This window comes from Tachyglossus aculeatus, chromosome 7 (genome assembly GCF_015852505.1).
Source record: "Tachyglossus aculeatus isolate mTacAcu1 chromosome 7, mTacAcu1.pri, whole genome shotgun sequence".
In the NCBI taxonomy this organism is placed as follows: domain Eukaryota; kingdom Metazoa; phylum Chordata; class Mammalia; order Monotremata; family Tachyglossidae; genus Tachyglossus; species Tachyglossus aculeatus.
Window position 1 is genome coordinate 44,426,189 of NC_052072.1, and position 22,900 is coordinate 44,449,088.

At 44.1% G+C, this 22,900-nt stretch overlaps 1 protein-coding gene across 3 annotated transcripts in view; it reads left to right on the forward strand.

Annotated features, from left to right (window-relative positions):
* The first annotated feature begins 17,145 nt into the window (after positions 1-17,145).
* The window catches only part of MASP1 (mannan binding lectin serine peptidase 1), a 78,241-nt gene continuing 72,486 nt past the window's right edge, over positions 17,146-22,900 (forward strand). For all 3 annotated transcript variants that reach the window (XM_038748877.1, XM_038748876.1, XM_038748878.1), the window contains exon 1: positions 17,146-17,305. In XM_038748877.1, the coding sequence (XP_038604805.1) occupies positions 17,301-17,305 (5 nt within the window). In that variant the 5' untranslated portion in view covers positions 17,146-17,300. The remainder of the gene's footprint in view (positions 17,306-22,900) is intronic.

Below are 22,900 nucleotides of genomic sequence, written 5' to 3' on the forward strand. Positions count from 1 at the left end.
GAGAAGGCATCTTGGAGGAGGTGAGCTCTCAGTAGTGCTTTGAAGGGAGGAAGAGAGCTAGCTTGGCAGATGTGTGGAGGGAGGGCATTCCAGGACAGGGGGAGGATATGGGCTGGGGGTCGATGGCGGGACAGGAGAGAACAAGGTACAGTGAGGAGGTGAGCGGCAGAGGAGCCGAGGGTGCAGGCTGGGCTGGAGAAGGAGAGAAGGGAGGTAAGGTAGGAGGGAGCGAGGTGATGGACAGCCTTGAAGCCGAGAGTGAGGAGTTTTTGCTTGATGCGTAGGTCGACAGGCAGCCTTCCTGAAACAGCAGCTCCTGTATCTGGCACTGATTCTTGGATCTGCCCTTTCCTCCTCCCTTCCCTCTGTCCTCTGCACCCACCTCCCAGCACATTCACTGCCCCCCACCTGCCACCACCACATGCTGTCCAGAGGTGACTCCTTACCTTGCTTACTATCTGTAGCCGGCCCTAGTTTGCACGGTTTTGGCTTGGCAAGACCTGGTCTCACCCATCAGTGGATTCAGGCCAGCATGTCCCATTTCAACCAGAGGAGGTCCATTCCTAGATGGTCACCCACGGGCATGGCGGTCAGCCTGAGAAACCAAAGATCCTTACAACAATTTGGTGAAAGATGCTATTTTACCCAACTATCCAGTTTATGTTCCCAAAGGCCCGAGACCTGATTGAGAAGCAGTGTGGCTTAATGGGTAGAGCATGGGCCCGGGAGTCAGAAGGACCTGGTTTCTAATCCCAGCTCCACCACTTGTCTACTGTGTGACCTTGGGCAAGTTATTTCAGCTATCAGGGCTTCAGTTACTTCATCTGTAAAAATGGGGATGAAGACTGTGAGTCCCATGTGGGACAGGGACTGTGTCCAACCTGATTGACTTGTATCTACTCCAGAGCTTAAAACAATGCTTGGCACATAGTAAGTGCTTAACAAGTACCATAATTATTATATCCGATTCCTGCCTTTAGGGAGCTGGGTCCCCAGGAACCAGCACTGGCTTTCCTCTGTGCCACCAAGGAAATTCCATCCATTCTGCCTTCCACTACTCTGGAAGAAAAGTGAAGAGCTCCCACAGCTGGATGCCTCCACAAAACCCAGTGAAGACTGGTGGCTGATGTAGTCGTTTTATAATGGCATTTATTAAGTGCTTACTAAGTGCAAAGCACTGTTCTAAGCGCTGGTGAGGTTACAAGGTGATCAGGTTGTCCCACGGGGGGCTCACAATCTTAATCCCCATTTTACAGATGGGATAACTGAGGCACAGAGAAGTTAAGTGACTTGCCCAAAGTCACACAGCTGACAATTGGCGGAGCTGGGATTTGAACCCATGAACTCTGACTCCAAAGCCCGTGCTTTTTCCACTGAGCCATGCTGCTTCCCTAGTCATTATTGTGGCTGCTGGTGTGTCCTGAAGTCTGAACCCTGAGGAGCCTGAAATTCTGCTCCTGTCAGCTAGGGAGGGGCCCTCCTAGGTCTCCATTCTGCCACAGTGAACACTGAGTCCATAGCAGTGAAGCAGTAGAGTGGAACCAGAAATAAAAGACTTGATCTCTCTCCTCCTGGTACTGCACTGAATTTTCTAGATTATAATTTCTTTACTTGCATCGTCATCAAAAAAAAAGGATCAAAATAGAGATTTAGGAGTTGTGGGACTATCTGCTTCTACTTATTATTTCCCCCAGTGAAATTTGAAATCTTTCCATTTGTTTTATTACTTTTTAAAATGCCAAACTCGTTCTGGCTGAATCTTGTGAAGTTTTTTTTCAACCAAAGCTTTTTTTTTATTTTAAGGCCAGGTTGCACGCTGAAGAAAAGAGAAGTTTATAAACAGGAACTCCAAATACTAAATAGGCTCTAGTCATGGATCTCCCATCTTAGAATACACACCAAAACAATTTCTTCTACAAAGAAGAATTCTTCTCCTGGACTTGGAAAAATTCTCAAACAAGTCTGGAGAACCTCAACTGCCATCTAGTGGACTCAAGTTGCCACTGCATGTTCTTTCCCTTCGTGTACTAAGCAATGGTTACTCTGAAATTCATTTCACTCTTCCAGGAAAAAGACTGAACACTTGAAGTTCACAGAGCAGAAAACAAATGAGTGACAAGGACGGATGTTAATTTTGTCTTCTGAAAACACAATAGATTTCAGACCTTTTGTCCTCAGTAAACAAAGCCATTTCTGCTCTCAAAATGGCAAGTAGAAAGTGAAAAATGGTTTGTAAAATCAAGTCTGGGATCAACGCAAGAATCACAATAAGAGATAGGTTTTTCACAGACTAACCTGTTGTGAATATAGAGAATTCCTAAAATGGTAAGTGATTTTGCTGTTTTCACTCAGCCAGCCACCATTCCAAGCCACCTCTCTATTTCAAGCATAGATTCAATTTTTTAATAGGGCAGGGGGAGGTAAAGGAACCACCTTTGATTAGCTATGAGAAACAATTTTTTTAACAAAAGGGGTATTTCATGCTAGAATAGGAAACCTAGAGATGTGTCACCTATGGGTAAATTCTCATTTGTGTGGGATGGTTGAAGTGTCTCATCCTACCTAAGGACAAGGTACTTGCCACCCTCCCTCACATCTCTGAGGGCCCCTGCTCCCAGTATGCTCTGGGAGCACTGGGTGAGGGATAAAAGCTGCAGCAGCATGGTCTCAGCATCCCTGCCACCAGACAGCCAGCCATTCTGCCTCCCCGGGAACTGGCCTGGCTTTTCTCTGTGCCGTCAAGGAGACTCCATCCATTCTGCCTTCCACTACTCTGGAAGGAAAATGAAAAGCACCTGTAGCTGGAGGGCTCCACAAAACCCAGTGAAGACTCGTGGCTGATGTAGTGGTTGCCGTGGCTACATGTGTGTTCTGAACTCTGAGAGCCAAGGAGCCTGAAATTCTGCTTCTCTAATAAAAGTGCCCTTCTAGTTTTGTTTTTATTTCTTGTTTTTGTCTGTGTTTTATTATTCTATTGTTTCATCATTTCTGATGCGTCTGTCTGCAATCCCTTCTCCCCCCTTATACTTAGGTTGTGAGTCCCCAAAAGACAGGGACCTTATCTTATTCCCACCTGCATATTCTCTCCCAACACAGTAAGAGTTTAATAAATACTATTAATATTACTACTAATAGAAACAAGGCCCTTTGCACCCCTGTAAATTGAGTAAACACATCGTACAGCTCCTCTGGTGAGTCCAGTAAAACTTACCCTCATTGTTTTTTATGATATTTGTTAAGTGCTTACTCTGTGTCAAGAACTGTTCTAAGGACTGGGGTGGATACAAGATAATCAGGTTGGACACAGTCCCTGCTGTCCCGCATAGGGCTCACATTATAAATCAGAGGGAGGAGGATTTAATCCCCATTTTTCAGATGAGGGATCTAAGGCACAGAGAATTTAAGTGACATGCCCAAGGTCATACAGCAGACAAGTGGGGAGAGTCAGGATTAGAAACCATGTCCTCCGACTCCCAAGCCTGGGCTCTTGCCACTAGGGAGTGTCATTGCCAAGGCTGTGACTCTATTTCCCTTTTTCTACTCCTGGGGTGGCAGGAATTCTACTGAATCCCTCAGAAAAACTGAAACTGTCATGTCTGAATCTAAGGGAAGCTTCAGGGCTCAGTGAGGATATACACTGTTTAGATGATTGAGCCAAAGTGGGGCAGTAATAGCCCTCTGATCTGTGCTATTAACCTACAAGAGTTGTTTCCAAAAGCGAAAGTGTTTGTGTTCAGCATTCTACCTTCCATTATGGAGGAGAACTTCTTTTGTGGGAACTTCACTTCAGGCAACTCTTATTGATCTACTGATGGGTTTACTGAGCGCTAGCCCTAACAGTGGATACAGCCCCGAGGTACCCTCCAATTTGATGGGGGAGATCAGACACCCATAAGACCCAAAGAGAAATGTGTTTGTCGTTTTTTCCAGATGGAGACCACTGTATTAGGCACTCGGATTTTCCTGATCCTTCCAGAACTTCAGCTCTAAGAGGGAGTCTAGACAGACTGCATTTGAAATAAGGAGACATGGGGTAGCAGTGACCTCCTCTATTGCCTGGGGAGGAGTCCAGGCTGGTCCCAATCTATGGAGCAGGGAAGGAGCTGGCTTGGTGGAGACAGAACAAGGTTATAAAAGCAGGCACGTGGGGAGGAAGGGGTGTTGCAGATGTGGAGCAGACTTGGTCGGACAGTTGAAGTAACTGTCAATTTTATACAGATAAAGTGTATCTGCATTGATTTCATGTGAGACATTTTAGGGAAAATGGGAAGTCATTCTATATATGGTCAGAAGCAGCTCAGCCTAATGGAAAGAGCATGGGCCTGGGTTCTACTCCTGGATCTGACAGTTGCCTGTTGTGTGACTGTGGGCAAGTCACCTAACTCCTCTGTGCCTCAGTTTCCTCATCTGTAAAATGGGGACTCAATATTTGTCTTCCCTCCTACTTAACTATGAGCCCCAGGTGGGATGGGGCCTATTTCCCACGTGGTTAACTTGAATCTAGGTGTCAGAGCACAGACCTGGGGGTCAGAAGGATCTGGGTTCTAATCTCCGCTCTTCCACTTGTCTTCTGTGTGACCTCGGGCAAGTCACTTAACTCCACTATGACTCAGTTTCCTCATCTGTAAAATGGGGATTAAGACTGTGAGCACCATGTGACTGACTTATATCCAACCCAGCTCTTAGAACAGTGCCTGGCACATAGCAACGAAACCACAATTATTATTATTATCGTATCTACACATAGTAATGTTTATCAAATACCAGGATCTTAATGTGGTCTCCATCTGCTATCTGCCACCTGTTCCATGAACCTGTTCCATGAAATCGCCATTCTTCCTTGTCATCTCTCCCTGAGGCTTTATTTATACAACTCCCTAGAGGCCAGTATAGGAGAGCCATAGAGATGGCAGAGTGAATGGAGATGTGGGTGAAGAGGTAATAATAAGAACAATGGTATTGGTTAAGCCCTTACTATGAGTCAATGTTCATGCTAGGTACAATGAAATCAGATCAGACATAGTCCATGTCTCACATAGGACCCTCAGTTTAAGTGGGTGGGAGAATAGTTATTTAATCTCCATTTCATAGATGGGGTAAGTGAGGCCCAAAGAAGTTTAATCAATTAATCAATCACTGGTGTTGACTGAGTGCTTACCGTGTGGAGAATAATGACTTGTTCAAGGTCATAGAGCAAGTAGGTTCAGAACCCAGTTCTTCCGACTCCCAGTCCTGTGCTCTTTCCCCTAGGCCTTGCTGCTTCTGGAGAGGGATAAGTAAACAAAAACAAGTAAATAGAAATAAATAGACTCTCCTGGATGATCAGCATAATTTGGATAAAATATGTTTTGAGGAAATCATTTTCTATTTCTTAAATTTTGAGGTTCTGAGGGTCCATAGAAAGTTCTCACTTTTCAAAAGAGCTGTTCCATAAAATCACTAAACACCTGCTTGCCTTGGTTTACCAGTAAACACCCCTAAACATAGACAGACATAAGATTAAATTTATAAATCATAAATTGCACACATAACTTCATAAAATATGAAACATCTGCTTCATGTATATATATACACATGAAACCGATTTTAATGAGATTGAAAAGAGTACTAACTGTGCCTCATCAGGTACACAGCTAAAAAGGTTTGAGTGTGGAGGCTGCTGGCCTATCTCGGCCTTATATTTTTCCTGCAAATGTGTAGTTTGTGCCACCAGATGGATCCTTTTCGGTTCTGAGGGGCCCTAATGAGCCATCATCTCTCTGCTGGCAAACACACACACACACACACACACACACACACACACATCCACACCACCTCCAAAACAGACAAAGGATTTGGACTGGCTCCATAGGTCGAAAGCAGATTCCCTGGCCACTGTCGACGCTACTGCTGCTGCTGTTTCTGCTGCTTCTGGAGCCAGCCTGGTTTTTGGCCCTTGAAGGGGCAAAGAAAAGCCTCTATGAAGGGAAATGAAAGTATAGGAAGCCCATTACGGGAGTGATCAAACAGCTGAGCGGAGGAAGGAGGGTGTCAACAGTGAAACCTCATTATAAAAGAAATTTAGGGTCTTCTTCCCACTTCTGTCAGGTCCCAAGCAAGAGCATTCCTTGGGCTTGTCCACAGCTATTTGGGTGGAGGCACCTTGTTTGCTGACCTCCTGTTCCCTCTGCCCACTGTCCACTCCCAGCATGGTAGAGGAACATCCTTTGCCAATATTTGCTCCCAACTCGGCTTCTTTTTCTTAAGAAGGTGGCTTGGAATTCTCTCTGGGACTCCTTACTCATCCACTTTACAAAAAGAAAATAAATTAAAAAGGCACTGCAGACGTCAAATGGCTTTTGCACAACAGCCACATCTCCAAGAGCCAAGTGCAAGTAAACCAAGGCCATATGGATCAAATTTCCCCTGACCTACCCAGAAATTTAATTAAGCAGATGAAGGCAGTGGGGAAGGGGGGGAGCTGACAGTCAGTACTTGAGGCTGTGGTACAGGAACTCACACACTAGAAAGACACATTCCCAGGATGCACACAACTCCTTCAGCAGACCGATCTGCTTCTTCGAAAACCAGTTTAATTGGGTCAGGGCATACATAATAATAATAATAATGGCATTCGTTAAGCACTTACTATGTGCAAAGCACTATTCTAGGCACTGGGGAGGTTACAAGGTGATCAGGGTGTCCCATGGAGGGGCTCACAATTTTAATCCTCATTTTACAGATGGGGTAACTGAGGCACAGAGAAGTTAAGTGACTTGCCCAAAGTCACACAGCTGACAGTTGGTGGAGCCAAGATTTGAACCCATTACCCTTGACTACATGAGGAGAAGGAGGTCATATCTCCCAGAACCACCAAGCTGGGATCTCTTTCCGATAAGTTTGAGGAGAGTTGGCAAATTGATTCTTACCTACTGTTGTTGGTGATGATCAGTTGACCTGAGTATAGAGCAACTGTCATGTTTCCATCCACAATTAAAGCTCCTTAATATTTGTACCACTCTTTCACCCACAAAATCCTAGCCCTGCCTAATTTTTTTGGCATTTTTTTCTTCTCCTAGAGTGACTCAAAGAGCTTCTCATTCATGTATAGGTGGTTGTGCTCCCTATCATACTGTAGTTCATTGTGGACAGGGAATATGTCTATCAACTCTGTTCTATTGGACACTCCCAAGCGCTCCCAAGAATAATACTCTGCATAAATAAGTTCTCAATAAATACAATTGATTGATTGAAGTTGAAGTTGAACTATGGCTTGGAATAGGAACATAATTTGGAGAAGCAGTATCGCCTAGTGGAAAAAGCACAGGTCTGGAAGCCAGGGGACCTGGGATTCTAAATCCAGCTCTGCCACTTGTCCGTGGTGTGCCCTTGGGCAAGTCATTTCACTTCCTCTGTGCCTCAGTTCCCTCAAGTACAAAATGGGGATTCAATACCTGTTCTTCTGCCTACTTAGACTGTGAACCCCAAGTGCCACAGGGACTGCGATCGACCCGATTAACTTATATCTACTCCAGCACTTAGTACAATGCTTGACACACCGTAAGCACTTAACAAATACCATCATTATTATTACTACTAGTTATATTAACTTGTCAAGCTATTCAAGACATGAGCCCAAGAGTCCTACCTCCCCATTAATGGGAATTGAATGAAGATTCCCTCTTGGAATGGGGAACACAATCAAAACTGAAAGACATGCACCTGTACCACAGAGTAGCTAACTCAACCAAATACCTGGTCCTTGGAGTGGGAGAGAATTGATGGTGCTTTTTCAGTTGATATGACCAAAAATGTGTCTCCGCTTCACAGTTCACTTGTCAGGATAGCAGACCCTAATTGCTATCCCCATTGACCAATCAGGAGGTACCCTGCATTCCACAAGTTCTTCAGATATCAAGGGCAAGGAATGTGCCTACCAATTCTGTTCTAGTGTACTCTCCCGAGCACTCAGTACAGTGCTCTGCACACAGTAAGCTCTCAATAAATAAAATTGATCCACTGAGGTGGTGCTGCTGTTATCTCTGGTAATCAAGAGACCAGGATTGGGCTAACTGTGAACATCAGACTTTAGGAATGATAAATAGTAGTAAAGAGGTAAAGTTGTAAGTAGCAAAAGGGTTGGGAGAAGATAACATACTATGGAAAAGGTCAATGCTTCCTTAATTTTTCTAGGAGTGGTGATCGTTTCTGCTGAGCCATCCATCCTCTCTCACCCAATCCCCCGGTTGTTGGGAGGTAACTGACAAGGAGCAGGAAGAGTCTGTGGCACCTGGACAGAAAATCTCTGGGAGATACTTTTGATCAGTGCCACTGCTATTCCCTCACCCACACTCACACTGACTGTTCCAAGAAGTAGGGCTTTCACTTCTCACTAAAACAGAGGAAAAGCAGCATGGCATAGTGGATTGAGCAAAGGTCTGGGAATCAGAAGGTTATGGGTTCTTATCCCAGCTCCACCACTTGTCTGCTGTGTGACCTTGGGCAAGTCACCTCACTTCTCTGGGCCTCAGTTACCTCATCTGTAAAACGGGGATTGAGCCTGTGAGCCCCACGTGGGACAGGGACTGTGTCCAACCCAATCTGCTTGTACCCACCCTAGCCCTTAGTACAGTTTCTGGCATATTATTTAAGCGCTTAACAAATATCATAATTAATAGACTATGCTAAGGAAATGTGTCTTGCCTTGGGAACTCACCTGAACCTTGAAACAATATTATCTAGAGAATTTGAGGGTGGTGCAGAAAAATATATAGATATATAAATGGGGAAAAGGGTATTCTTCATACCCTAGGTTGGGCATGGAATTTTAATGCAAATTTCCTATGCTCCCCCATTTTCTCCCCCTTGACCCCTTCCCTTCCTGGACCCAGGTGTTAACCCAGTCTTTCTCAGTTGCCATGTCCTTCCCAGGGCCCAGAACTGTCAAAAGACCAGAAATGGATGGCTTATTTGCTTTCCCTCTGTGATTTTTGCTTTGGAGATCCAGGCTGCTTTTAATCAATAGGTCTTTCTTTAGCACAAATTTCCAGGTGAGGAAGACCTCCTTGAAGCATCCTCCTTTCCCCTAGTCCCAGCAACTCCTCCCCTCCCCATCCCTCACACTGCTACAAACCTCACTAGCAAGTTGTGGGGAGGGATTTAGGGGGAGTCACCATTCTCTATCTTAGTGGAGACTGTCTCTCTGGAAGGTCTCTGTTTGTCCCTGGAATGGAGAGGGAAGTGGGGGAACTTATTGTGGGGGCTGAAGGAAGGATAGTATGGGTGAGATAAATTGGGACTAAAGAAAGACAAATTGGCTAAAAGTTCCAGGGCCCTCCGAAGTTAGAAGAAGCTGCCGAGAGAGGACACACTAACTGTTGTCTTCAGAGATTTAGAGAGTTTGAGGATAATAACTGGTTTTCACTAAAGGAGTTAATAATAATAATTGAGGTATTTGTTAAGGACTTACTATGTGTCAAACACTATACTAAGTACTGGAGTAGATACAAAATAGTCAGGTCCCACATGAGACTTGTATTCTAAGAAGGAGGGAGTAAAGCAATTGAATCCCCATTTTGTAGATGAGGTAACCAAAGCACAGAGAAGTGAAGTGACTTGCCCAAGGTCACATAGGAGACAAATGGTAGACCTGGGATAAGAATCCAGGTCCTCAAACTCCCAGGCCTGTGCTTTTTCTGTTGGACCATGCGCTTGTTTTTTTATATAGCATTTATTAAGGACTTACTATGTGCAAAGCACTGTTCTAAGCGCTGGGGAGGTTACAAGGTGATCAGTTTGTCCCACGTGGGGCTTACAGTCTTAATCCCCATTTTACAGATGAGGTAACTGAGGCACAGAGAAGTTAAGTGACTTGCCCAAAGTCACACAGCTGACAAGTGGCAGAGCTGGGATTTGAACCCATGACCTCTGACTCCCAAGCCTATGCTCTTTCCACTGAGCCATGCTGCTTCTCTGCTTTTGTTATTGCTTCTGCAGCAATAACAAAAAAAGCTCTCAAATCCATTTTCCCTTTGGAACATGAGATTTCTGGAGTCAGTGAGTTAACGCTTTTTTACTTTTTTAAACAAAAGCTATGACTGACAAGTGTGACAAATTTATTCTTACTAATAATAATAATGATGGTATTTGATAAGCGCTTACTATGTGCAAAGCACTGTTCTAAGCTCTGTGGGGATACATGGTGATCAGGTTGTCCCACGTGGGGCTCACAATCTTAATCCCCATTTTACAGATGAAGTAACTGAAGCACAAGAAGTTACGTGGCTTGCCCAAAGTCACACAGCCGATGAGTGGCAGAGCCAGGATTAGAATCTGTGACCTCTGACTACCGAGCCCATGCTCTTTCCTCTGAGCCACACTGCTTCTCTAATCCCACACTAATCCCACGCTGATTTACTGATTGGAGCCAGACTTTAAAAATAATTTAATTGAAGTATAAAATATACCCAGTAGCAAATGTCTGTTAACTTATTTCTGCTCCAAACTAAAACCCACTGCAAAACCATATGGCAATTTTTTTCCCCAGCAATGTCACATGACGGAGTAATTGTGTCATTGTTAAAAAATCTTCAAAAGACATTTGTTGATTACAAGAGTAAATATGGATTTTTTAATTTACCAACTGAAGCACAAAACTCTTGTAGACTTCTATTTATGTTTCAGAGAGTGGCTAGCATTAGACTGTAAGATTTAGTGAGCACACTAGCAAAGTATTAGAAACTCCAGGTTGGGGAAAGATAGAAACACTAGAAATGCAATTACTGGATTGGACTAGTAATGTACCATTTTTTATGGTATTTGTTAAGTGCTTACTATGTGCCAAGCACTGTACTAATCACTGGGGTAAATACAAGATACTCAGCCCACAAGGGCTCACAGTCTGAGTAGGCGGAGTAAGATTTATTCCCATCACTGTAGTCGCCACCACCATCCTTCCCATCTCATAAACCCATAACCTTGGCATTATCCTTGACTCCGCTTTGTAATTCAGCTTATATATTCAATCCATCAGTAAATCCTGTTGGTTCTATCTTCACAACATAGCTAAAATCGTCCCTTTCCTCTCCATCCACACTGCTACCATGTTAATACAATCACTCTTCCTATCCCTCCTGGATTACTGCATCAGCCTCCTTGCTTACCTCCCAGCCTCCTTCTGTCTCTCTCCGCTCCAGTCCGTACTTCACTCTGCTGCCCGGATCAGTTTTCCACAAAATTGCTCAGGACGTGTCACCCTGCTGCTACTCAAAAAACTTCAGTGGTTGCTTGTCCACCTCCGCATCAAATAAGAACTCCTCACTGACTTTAAAACACTCCACCACCTTACCTCCTCCTACCTCACCTCACTTCTCTCTTTCTACAACCCAGCCAGCACACTTCGATATTCTAGTGCTAATCTTCTCACTGTGCATCACTGGGCCTCGATCTCAACTGTCCCAGCACTGACCCCTGGCCCACATCATCTCCCTGTCCTGGAATGCCCTTCCTCCTCAAATCCAACAGACAATTACTCTCCCCATCTTAAAAGTCTTATTGAAGGTATATCTTCTCCAAGAGGCCTTCCGAGCCCCACTTTTCCTTATCTCCCACTCCCTTCCTGATTGCCCTGACTTGCTCCCTTTGCTCTTCCCTCCTCCCAGCCCCACAGCACTTATGTACATAGCCGTAATTTTATTTATTTGTATCGATGTCGATCTCCCCTACTCTAGACTGTAAGCCTGTTGTGGGCAAGAATGTGACTATTTATTGCTGTATTGTACACTCCCAAGTGCTTAGCACAGTGCTCTGCACACAGTAAGCCCTCAATAAATACCATTTAATAAATGAAGGAGCTTACAATATAGAAAGGGAGACAGACATTAAAATAAATTACATATATGTACATAAATGCTGTTGGACTGAGAATGTGGTGAATAGCAAGTGCTTATTTTACAGTTGGGAAAATTTGAGTTCCAGAGAGATTGAAGGTTAACTTCCCCAAATCTTCTGATGTGTCTATAAACAGGGTCAAGAATAGATTTACTGAAAACTGCCGAGTCTCCGCTCCCTGCATTCTCCTCTAACATGAGTTCTTTCAAGCATTTAACAATCGTTCAAACACTGTTTGGAAGATCACTCTATGAGGTTCGTTTAGCATTACTATACCCCCTGTACAAACAAAACACAAAAGCAAAGTCAACACCACCTCAAAAATCTATGGGGTTTTCCTAATTTTCAAAGCGCTCTCATTTTTGATTGAGTTATTTATCCTCACAAACTGGCTGTTCAATTTGCATAGGTAAAACCCCACTTTGAACCCATTCTGGCTATTGTCTGGATTTATGACAATAAATTTTTAATAAATTTAATAAATTAAATAAAAATAAAAATTTTTATTTTTTAAATTCACTTTGCTGGAAAATGGGGCTTCATTAAAAAAAAAAACACACAAAAGTATAACCTAGTTCAGCTTCAGTGGCTACTCTCACCAGAAAGCCCGGTGCTGGGAGGGGAATTCAGAAGAATTGAAAAGTCAGTAGGGAAAGGTCGTTAAGTAATTAAAATTTTTTTCTGAGAAATGATGGATCTCAATAGCCCACGATTTCCCTCTGAGATGGCTTCCCCGGCTTAATTGACAGGTTTTGCCGAGTTCAGGAGCCACACTGCGGCTCATTCTTTTCTTGTCCCCTACTTTGTGTACCTAGGTGAAAAAGGCAGCATTCCCTTTGGACTGTAAGATGACTGTGGGCTGGGAACTTGTCTGCAAATTCTGTTGCATTGTGCACTCCCAAGCGCTTAGTACAGTGCTCTGATGATAGAAAGCCCTCAGTAAATGCTGCTGATTGATTGAAAGCTCATTTCTGGGGTCCCAGTCCTCAGCATACACCTCTGTGAGACCCCAGAAGAAATGGGCTTCGCTCACTCTGCACCAGACAATGATGCATTTCCCAGGAGTGGAGAGAAAATGAATTTCCTGGTCCCAGCTCCTGATTTCTCCTCATGCACACTGCACACTGGAAACTCTCAATAAATATGCTTGACTGATTGATGGGTTAAGTAGACATCCCTAGACAATAGACTCAGAAACTCCAGAACCACAATTCTTTGACGTTTTTCCTTTTTTTTTTTTTTTGGATTCAAAAAACTATTGACATAAATTATCTGTATTTGCAAACTGTGGGTGTCAAGAAGTAAACTGTTGGGTGTGAAACTAGTGATGTAGACTTTTCTTTTGATATAGACTTTTCTCTTCTCATCTCCACTGTCTCCTCTGCCAACACCTTCCAGTGGAAGCTTCCTGCAAGCAGGGAACATGCCTCCTGTTTCTCTTGTACTATTCCAAATGTGTCGTGCAGGGCATTGCACCCTGTATGTACTCCATGAATACTATTACTATTTCTGTGCCTTGTTTCTTGTCACAGATGGGTAGGGGTATTTGTTTGTTTTTTAAAGGCATTTGGTAAGCACCTACTATGTGCCAGGTACTGTAGTAATCACTCTTCCTCCCTTCAAAGCCCTACTGAGAGCTCACCTCCTCCAGGAGGCCTTCCCAGACTGACCCCCCTTTATCCTCTCCCCCTCCCCATCCCCTCTGCCCTACCTCCTTCCTCTCCCCACAGCACCTGTATATATGTTTGTACAGATTTATTACTCTATTTTACTTGTACATATTTACTATTCTATTTATTTTGTTAATGATGTGCATCTAGATTTATTTTTATTTATTCTGATGATTTGACACTTGTCCACATGTTTTATTTTGTTGTCTGTCTCCCCCTTCTAGACTGTGAGCCCCTTGTTGAGTAGGAACCGTCTCTGTATGTTGCCAGCTTGTACTTCCCAAGCACTTAGTACAATGTTGTGCACACAGTAAGCACTCAATAAATATGATTGAATGAATGAATGAATGAAAGGGACATAAGGTTGTCCCATATAAGGCTCAAAATCTTCATCTCATTTTACAGATGAGGCAACTGAGGCACAGAGAAGTTAAGTGACTTACCCCAGATCACACAGCAGACAAGTGGCAGAGCCAAAATTAGAACCCAGGTAATAATAATAATTAATAATTGCAGTATTTGTTAAGCACTTTGTGTCAGGCACTGTACTAAGTAATGGGGTTGATACAAGCAAATAGGGTTAGACACAGTCCCTGTCCCACATGGTGCTCAAAGAAGCAGCATGGCATAGTGGATAAAGTATAGGGCTGTGAGTCAGAAGATCACAGGTTCTAATTCCAGTTCTGCCACTTGTCTGCTGTGTGACCTTGAGCAAGTCACTTCACTTCTCTGTGCCTCATTTACCTCATCCATAAAATGGGGTTCAAGACTGTGAGTCCCATGTAAGAGAGGGACTGTGTCCAACCTGAATTGCTTGTATCCACCCCAGTGCTTAGTACAGGGCCTAGCACACAGTAAGTGTTTAACAAATGCCACAATAATTAATCCCCATTTTACAGTTGAGGAAACTGAGGCCCAGAGAAGTGAAGTAACTTGCCCAAGGTCACACAGCAGCCAAGTGGTGGAGTTGGTAATAGAACTCATGACCTTCTGACACCCAGGCCCGTGCTCTTTCCACTAGGCCATACTGCTTCTCTCAGGATGTGCTTCTGGGTTCAGGTTCAGGGTGGACTTTCACATACCAAAGTAAAATGAACTGTGTTCAAACCATTAAGAGTATCAATGAAAGACTCTCCACCCCCTCACCCATCCAATTACTGATTATGACCTCACAGCTGTTTAACCTAACTCTAATGATGTTGTCACAAACAGTGAACTACTCTTGGAAAGGACCCATATAGCAATGAGCCATAAAGGCCCTGTTTGTAAATGTTCCATACCAACAGTGGAAAGCTCCCAGGGGAAAAAAATATACAAGATCTGAAAACACTGGGAGAGCTTCAGGATGGTCCATTTTCCAAAAGCTTTTAATCAATTAACGAACTGTATTTATTGAGCACTAACTGAGTGCAGAGCACTGTACAAAGTGCTTGAGAGATTACACTATAAGAAGTTGGTAGAGATGTTCCCTGCCCACAACAAGCTGACAGTCTAGAGGCTTTTCATGAAGCATTCTGCTCTGGAACACAGTTGCTTCTTGATCCTTAGCCAGGTCTGTGTCCTGGCTTTCCCTTCATTTTGATATCTGCACTTAGTCAATGACTGCTGTTTTCACTTGTATACCCACTGCATTAGTGACTGGCAAACCAGCTGCCGTGTTGTAAATTCACAGAATGTCTCTCAAGGGCTGGGCTCTGCATAACCCTTTGCCAAGTTCTTTTCGCCTTAATTTTTAAACCCTTGTGTATTCCAAGAGAAATGTAATCCATGTGTTTCTGCTTCATTTACATTTAAATCATTAAAATGTTGTTCTGTGGGAGCTATTTGATGTCGAGAAGACTTCTGCATCTTCTTAAGTCTTTTGAAACCTTTGCTTTGAACAGAATATAGTGTGTTGTCCAAGAACCTAAATTTAAACACCAAAATACATTCTCTAATCTCTTTCTTTCACACCTGCATCCTAGAAAATGGCCCTTTTATATCTAAGCCCTTTAATAAAGTGTGAAATGGAGAAACTGCTGTATAATTTTTAAAAATGACAGGGATTAAAACTATAGAATAGGAAGTTAAAATATAGGAGTTTTACATCGCATAACCAAGCAATGATGGTTGATCCTCTGCCTACATAGTTGTGCATGAAGTGTGTATATATGCCTAAAAACATTCATGCATTCATTCAATCATATTTATTGAGAGTTTACTGTGTGCAGAACACTGTACTAAGCACTTGGGAGAGTACTGTACAACAATACACGGAGAAATTCCTACCCACAATGAACTTACAGTCTGGGTACATTTGTACCTGAAGTCTAAAGACATGTACATACATTAACATATGCACATTTATTTAATTCTGAATCACTTTGAAAACAGTTTCTTTGAGAAGCAGGATGGCTTAGCGGAAAGAGCATGGTCTCGGGAGTCAGGGGTTGTGGGTTCTAATCCTGCTCCACCACTTGTCAACTGTGTGACTTTGGGCAAGTCACTTAACTTCTCTGTGCCTCAGTTACCTCATCTATAAAATGGGGATTAAAACTGTGAGCCCCACATGGGACAACCTGATAGCCTTGTATCTACCTCAGTGCTTAGAACAGTGCTTGGCACATAGTAAGCGCTTAACAAATACCATAAAACAGTAAATGTTGACACTTTGGAGAATCCTTTCTGTTTGGAATAAGTTCTGATTATAGGCAGTGTCTCATTTTCTTATGGTTCATAGATATATGTTTACACAAAAGACACATGCTATCAGTTGTTTTTTGTTCTTATAATAAATTCTCTGTTGTGGGTTAGACCACTGGATGTTATAAGGCATGATTACAGAGTAGTTAGTAAACAACTATTAAGGCTTTATTTTTGAGTTGTAAAGAACAACGGTCCAGCAAAAGGAATTCATGCTTCCTTGAATTCTTTGCCAGTGACTCTGCTCCTAGGAAACCTGCAGTTATTTGGAGACATGCTGTATGGATTTTGTTTCTCGACTTGTTTCTAGTAAACTATTTCTACCCATGTGTAGACATTGTGTTTTTCTTTCAGTTTGTTGCTGTTGTTATTGTTCTTTTATTGGCATTTTATTTTTGTATTCGTTTGCCTATGTCTTTGCAGCATGTTCCAAAGGGAAACAAATTGTAGCCATCTGGCAAAGGAGCCAAAACAAGCATATTCTCTCTCTCTCTCCCTCTCTCTCTCTCTCTCTCCCTCTCCCTCCCTTTCTCCCCCCACCACAGATTTATTAACACAAATACCTACTGAGCCCAAGGATTTTCTCTGAAGTGTTTGAGTCAGTCCCACAGGGAGAGAGGAGGGGAACAGTGGGAACAGACTTCTGGATAGGGAGGACAGATTCCGTTTGGTGAGGTTAGAGAGTGAAACAGAAAAAGAGAGGGAAAAGGCAGAGGAGAGAGAGAGGAAGAGAAAAAGATGGAGAAGAGATAGAGTAGAGAGAAAGTAAGAGAAAAGAGGGAGAGAAAGAGACAGGCAGAGATGACAGGGAGAGGAGAGAGAGAGAGTGAGAGAGAGAGAGAGAGACAGGGAAGGGGGGTGGGGGGTAGGAATCTGTTGCAGGCAGGGGAAGGCGTGACCTGCATGGAGAATGCCAAGCCAACTCCACAGACACATACACGGACCTCAGAACAAAGATAAGGCAAACAGTGGAGCACAGGAGAGACGGGAGGAAGACCGACCTCAGGAAAAGGATCACAGACAAATAAGGCTGGGGGGGAAGAAACAGCTAATCAAAGCCAAAGCACCCAAGGCAGAAACATGAGGTGAGTGCCAGGGGGCCCGGCAATATCCTGGGTGGTGGATGATGGGGTCTCTCCTCCTGGATAATAACGGTATCATGTGGGCCAGGCTGTCGGATTGTGAATGTGTCTGACCTACTGAAGCAGCCGAGAGTGGTGCTGTTTATCCTCTAAACCTGGGCATGGTTTCTCTCCTATAGGAACCTCACAGAAATCTCTAGTTGACTTTCTCACTGTGTGTCTCCTGGGCTGGCTCTTGGGTTTTTGTTTTAAAAGAGAAAGAGGGCTGTTTGGCTTGATTTTTCCATGGAACTTTCCTTAGACTCTGAAAGATGTAACTTGGAAGAGAAGCCTCTCCTCAGAAACTTCAGTGGCACTGCAATGGGAAGTTTGCATTTCCCTCCTGGCTAGGGCAGGGTTCTCCTTTCTACAGTAACTCGACTTTTCTAGCCTAGCTTCCACTGAAAGGGAGTTTATTTAATCTCTCTCTATAATGTGTGTGAGTTTGTTTTGAACAGAGAAGAAATCAATTTCCCTCTGCTTGGTTCTGTGGTTTTGTGAACCTTCAGAAACCTGCCAGTGAAACCTCAATTTAACAAAACGAAAACTTGTCCCAAGTTTACAATTCCATGTAAATGTCTGAATTTACAGCAAATCTGAGGCAATTGACTGGTAAATCAGGAAATGTGATGCACCAAACCATTCTTAAAGAGATCTAAACTTCATAAAGAGAGTGTTCTGGACTTCATTGAAAGAGAAACTTTATCATTCCCCAGACACCTATGGGTTTTTGTATCTTTTTTAATAGCATTTGTTAAGTGCTTACTATGCCACGCACTGCACTAAGCACTGGAGTAGATGCAAAGTAATCAGGTTGGACACAGTCCCTGCCCCATATAGGGCTTCCAATCTTAATTCCCATTTTACAGATGAGGTAACTGAGGCACGGGGAAGTTAAGAGACTCGCCCTAGGTCACTCATCTTCTTCCAGCCTTTCCCAATTCACATTACATTCTAAATAGTGGAAAGTAGTATAGCATAGTGGATAGCGTATGAACCTGGAAGTCAGAAGGTCATGAGTTCTAATTTCGGCTCTACCACTTGTCTGCTGTGTGGCCTTGGGCAGGTCGCTTCACTTTTCTGTGCCTCAGTTACCTCATCTGTAATATAATAATAATAATAATGGCATTTATTAAGCACTTATGCGCAAAGCACTGTTCTAAGCACTGGGGAGGTTACAATGTGATCAGGTTGTCCTACCGGGGGCTCACAGTCTTAATCCCCATTTTACAGATGAGGTAACTGAGACACAGAGAAGTGAAGAGACTTGCCCAAAGTCACACAGCTGACAAGTGGTGGAGCCGGGATTTGAACCCTTGCTCTCTGACTCCAAAGCCCATGCTCTTTCCACTGAGCCACGCTGCTTCTCGTAATATGGGGGTTAAGACTGTGAACCCAATGATGGGACAGGGACTGTGTCCAACCCGATTGGCTCATATCCACCCCAGTGCTTATTAAAGTGTCTGGCACACTGTCAGTGCTTAACAAATACCATGATTATTCAATCTGATTGGTCGGTTTAGCTGCATTTGTCTGGTCAGTTCAGGCCCCTGCTCAAATAGTTACAGTTCAACCCTCTTCTCTTCTGGCCACTCTAGAGTGCTCTGTGCCACCTGGCTTGAGCAACTAGTCCAGTAGGGAGGGACGAGGCTTCTATGCCCAGCTCTGGAAGCCATGTCTGCAGGGGGGATCAGCCAGTTTGGAGTGACAGTTGCTTTTTTGACCAGACCTCCAGGACCAAGCAACCCCTGCCTCCAAAATGGCACCTACCTTGGACATACACCTGAACTCTCTCCCCTATGTGATGCCAACCCACCCCAGACTGCCTTCAATAGGCTACCAAAAACCCAGCTATAGCCTGCTGATGGAGAAATGGGGTGTTTTATCTGTATTTATTATGTAATTGTGGGTAACTATTAAGTGTGTGCATGTGTGCGTGTGCACGCGTGTGATAGGATAGAAGAGGGAACACCCTTCTCAGAAATGTCTAAGTATCTAAAGTCCCCTTTCATTCGTATTTTCTTTTAAACAGGAACAGATTGCTCTGAGAGTTAGGAGCTATAGCCTGCTGACTTGAAGGCGAGTTTCTGGGTTTAAATTAGACCTTTTCTGAGGAGCAGAGGCTCCCTTGGGTCACTAGAGATTGCTGCTCCCTGAATGAATGATTCTCAAGGGGCCAGAAACACGCTTCATTGTAAACTCAAATTACTGGCTCCCATTGCCGTTCCCCAGGTGGGAACCTGGTGCTTCTCTAACCCTTCCTGCACCACCACCCCTGAGGATGGAGACATGGGTTGGTGTCTCCATTCTGAGCAGTTGAACTACCTGGGGCTAGGTGAGCCCCTCACCCTGGTGATCCCCCTCCCAAGCCTGGCTGCAGGGAAACTGAGGGAGCAGGTGCACCTGTGACAGGAAGGTCTATCTCTGGTTGGTGAGCAAACCTTGGTCTACACCTCCTGTGGGTGCTGGACAGCATGAGAATTCAGAGAGGACAGGCCTTCATGAAGAGGAAATGTGCCCTAGCTGAGGGCTGGGGGTGGGGGCCTGAGGTGGGTACCCTTCCTCTTTCCCTCTTCAGGAAGTCTTACATGCCTTCTGGCAGCCTAGTTTGCTTGGAAAAAATAGGGCAATATGTGTTGGAGCTGTGACCAGTACATGGCAGTGTGGCCTAGTGGAAAGAACATGGACCTGTGATCAGAGAACCTGGGTTCTAGTCTTGGCTCTGCCACTTGGCTGCTGGGTGACCTTGGGTAAGTCACTTAGCATCTCTCTGCCTCAGTTTCCTTATTTGTAAGATGAATGTTGAATGCCTGTGTTCCCTCCTACTTAGACTCCAAGCCCCATGTGGGACAGGAACTTGCATCCTGCCTGATTATGCTTAGTACATAGTAAGTGCTTAAGAAATACTACCATTATTATTACTAGCATTATTTCAGATTCACCCACTTTATTTCCTGTTTGCAATGGGATAGCAGGTTGTCTAGGGACAATTCCATGCCTAATACACCCAGAAATTTGGAAGTTATGAGGGAAAACTGATGGAGAGTTAACATTGCCATTTATAATCTTATCTTTAAGCTTTGTTTGTTTGTGTGTGTGTGTGTGTATGTGTGTGCACATAAGACCTATTGTATGTTAGAGGAAATTTACTCCAAACTTAGGAAGTAGAGACTCAGATGAAAAAACAGAAACATCACAATTCCTTCCCTCCCTTACTAGAAATGTACCTTGTAATACACAGTATTAGCATTGAGTTTGGGGTTTTTTTTATGACATTTGTTTAGTGCTTACTATGTGCCAGGCACTGTACTAAATGCCGGGTAGATTCATTCATTCATTCGTATTTATTGAGCGCTTACTGTGTGCAGATCACTGTACTAAGCTCTTGGGAAGTACAAGTTGGCAACATATAGAGACAGTCCCTACCCAAATCTAATCAGGTTCGACACAGTCCACGAACCACATGGTGCTCACTGTCTTAATCCCCATTTTACAGATGAGCTAATGGAACAAAAAGAAGTCAAGCGACTTGTCCAAAGTCACACAGCAGGCATATGGCGGAGCTGGGATTAGAACCCAGATCCTCTCTCTCCAGGACCCATGTCCTTTCCACCTGATCATTCTGCTTCCCAAGCCCCTTCTCTTGAAGGGGGCACTTTTGTTCACTCTGCTTTCACTGCCGCCAGCCCCAGCAGAGTCTTGCCCTGGGCTGTGGAGGCCGTGTGGGCAGTGGTGACAGATGTGAGTGAGAGGCCAGTCCAGACAACAGCTGGTAGAGGAGGAGTCTCCTTCCATTACTGGCCAAGTTCTCCTGATTTCATTCACTCATTCATGCATTCAATCGTATTTATTGAGCACTTACTGTGTTCAGAGCTGAGATTTCCCGCCTTTCCAGTCCACAGGCCACACTCTAGGCCACTGAGGCTGAAAGTTGGAGCTAACTGCTGCTCCCTCATCTTTGGATTCTTCATTCATTCACTCAATTGTACTTATTGTGCGCTTACTGTGTGCAGAGCACTGTACTAAGCACTTGGGGGAGTACACTATAACACTAAACTGACACGTTCCCTGCCCACAGTGAGCTTGCAGTCTATAGGGCAAGGTAGACATTAATATAAGTAAATAAATTACAGATATGTACATAAGTGCTGTGGGGCTGGGGCTGGTCAGGGGGCGCGGGGATGGATGCTCACTTCCTGCTGCTGTTGCTGGGATCTGCTCTGAGCATGTCAGTGTGTATATGAGTGTCTGTACTGGATTTTCTCCCTCTCCATTTCTTAGCTCTGTCCTTTCTCTTCCTCCCTCACATCCTGGCTCTTGACCTGGAAGCCTCTTCTTTGGCTGTGAACTCGAGAATATCAGGTCACCTCAGCCTTGCCAGAGTCCCTTTCCCAGTGCAGCAACCAGCATGATCAGGGAGTGTGTGAGAGATCCTCACTTGACTCAGTCACTGATAGGATGGCAGGATTTCCAGTACTGTATCAGATAGTCCAGTTTTCAGTGGGCCTGTGTCCTGTCTGATTTCAATGTCATTAAGGCTTCATTTATGTTTGTGCACCAAGATTTTTTTAATGGTATTTAAGTGCTTACTATATTCTGGGCACTGTACTAAGAGCTGAAGTAGTTACAAGACAATCAGGTTGGACTCAGTCCATATCCCACATGGAACTCACAGTCTTAATTCCCCTTTTACAGGTGAGGTAACTGAGGCATAGCGAAGTTAAGTGACCTCCTCTAGGTCACCCAGCAGATGAGTGGCAGAGGCAGGATTAGAACCCAGATCCTCTGACTCCCGGGCCCATCCTCTTTTCACTAGGCCACACTGATCCTGTCACTAAGTTCCATGGCTCAAACGCTGTGCTGGACTTTACATGGTTTCCCCTATTTATCCTTTGCTTCTTTCTCACATTACACTCCAGGTTTTTTAACTTTTGTATTTTTTATGGTATTTGTTAAATGCATACTATGTGTCAGGCACTGTAATAAGTGCTGCGGTAGTTCACATCCCGCATGGAGCTCACAGTCTCAAACCACATTTTACAGTTGAGGAAACTGAAGCCTAGAGAAGTTAAATGACTTGTCCAAGTTCACAAGCAGCAGACAAGTGGCAGAGGTAGGATTAGAAGCAAGGTTCTCATGTTCTATCCACTAGGCCATGCTGCTTTTCAAGTTCACAGTTCACACATTTTCCTCCTCTCAGGCCTCACTGTTCAAGGTGCCTCACTCTCATACCAAATGCTTGCTCACTCCTGAAGCTCCCTCCTCCTACACATCCGGCACATCCCTGTTTCCCCATCTTCAAGACCCATGTGAATTCGATGCCACATCCTAGCAGCAAAACCCAGCAGCAGGAGCCCTGTCGGAAAGGGGATCAGTGCAGAAAATTGAAATATTGTTCACAAATGCGTCTAGTCCTGAATCAGTACTAGACAGACCTACTGAACACTTGATTATCCAATGCAAAACTGAGCCAAAGGTCACCCTACACCTGAAGACCCACTAAGATTCTGATTTCAGGTTTCAGGATATGCTGGTCCTAGCATCATCACTGACTCATTT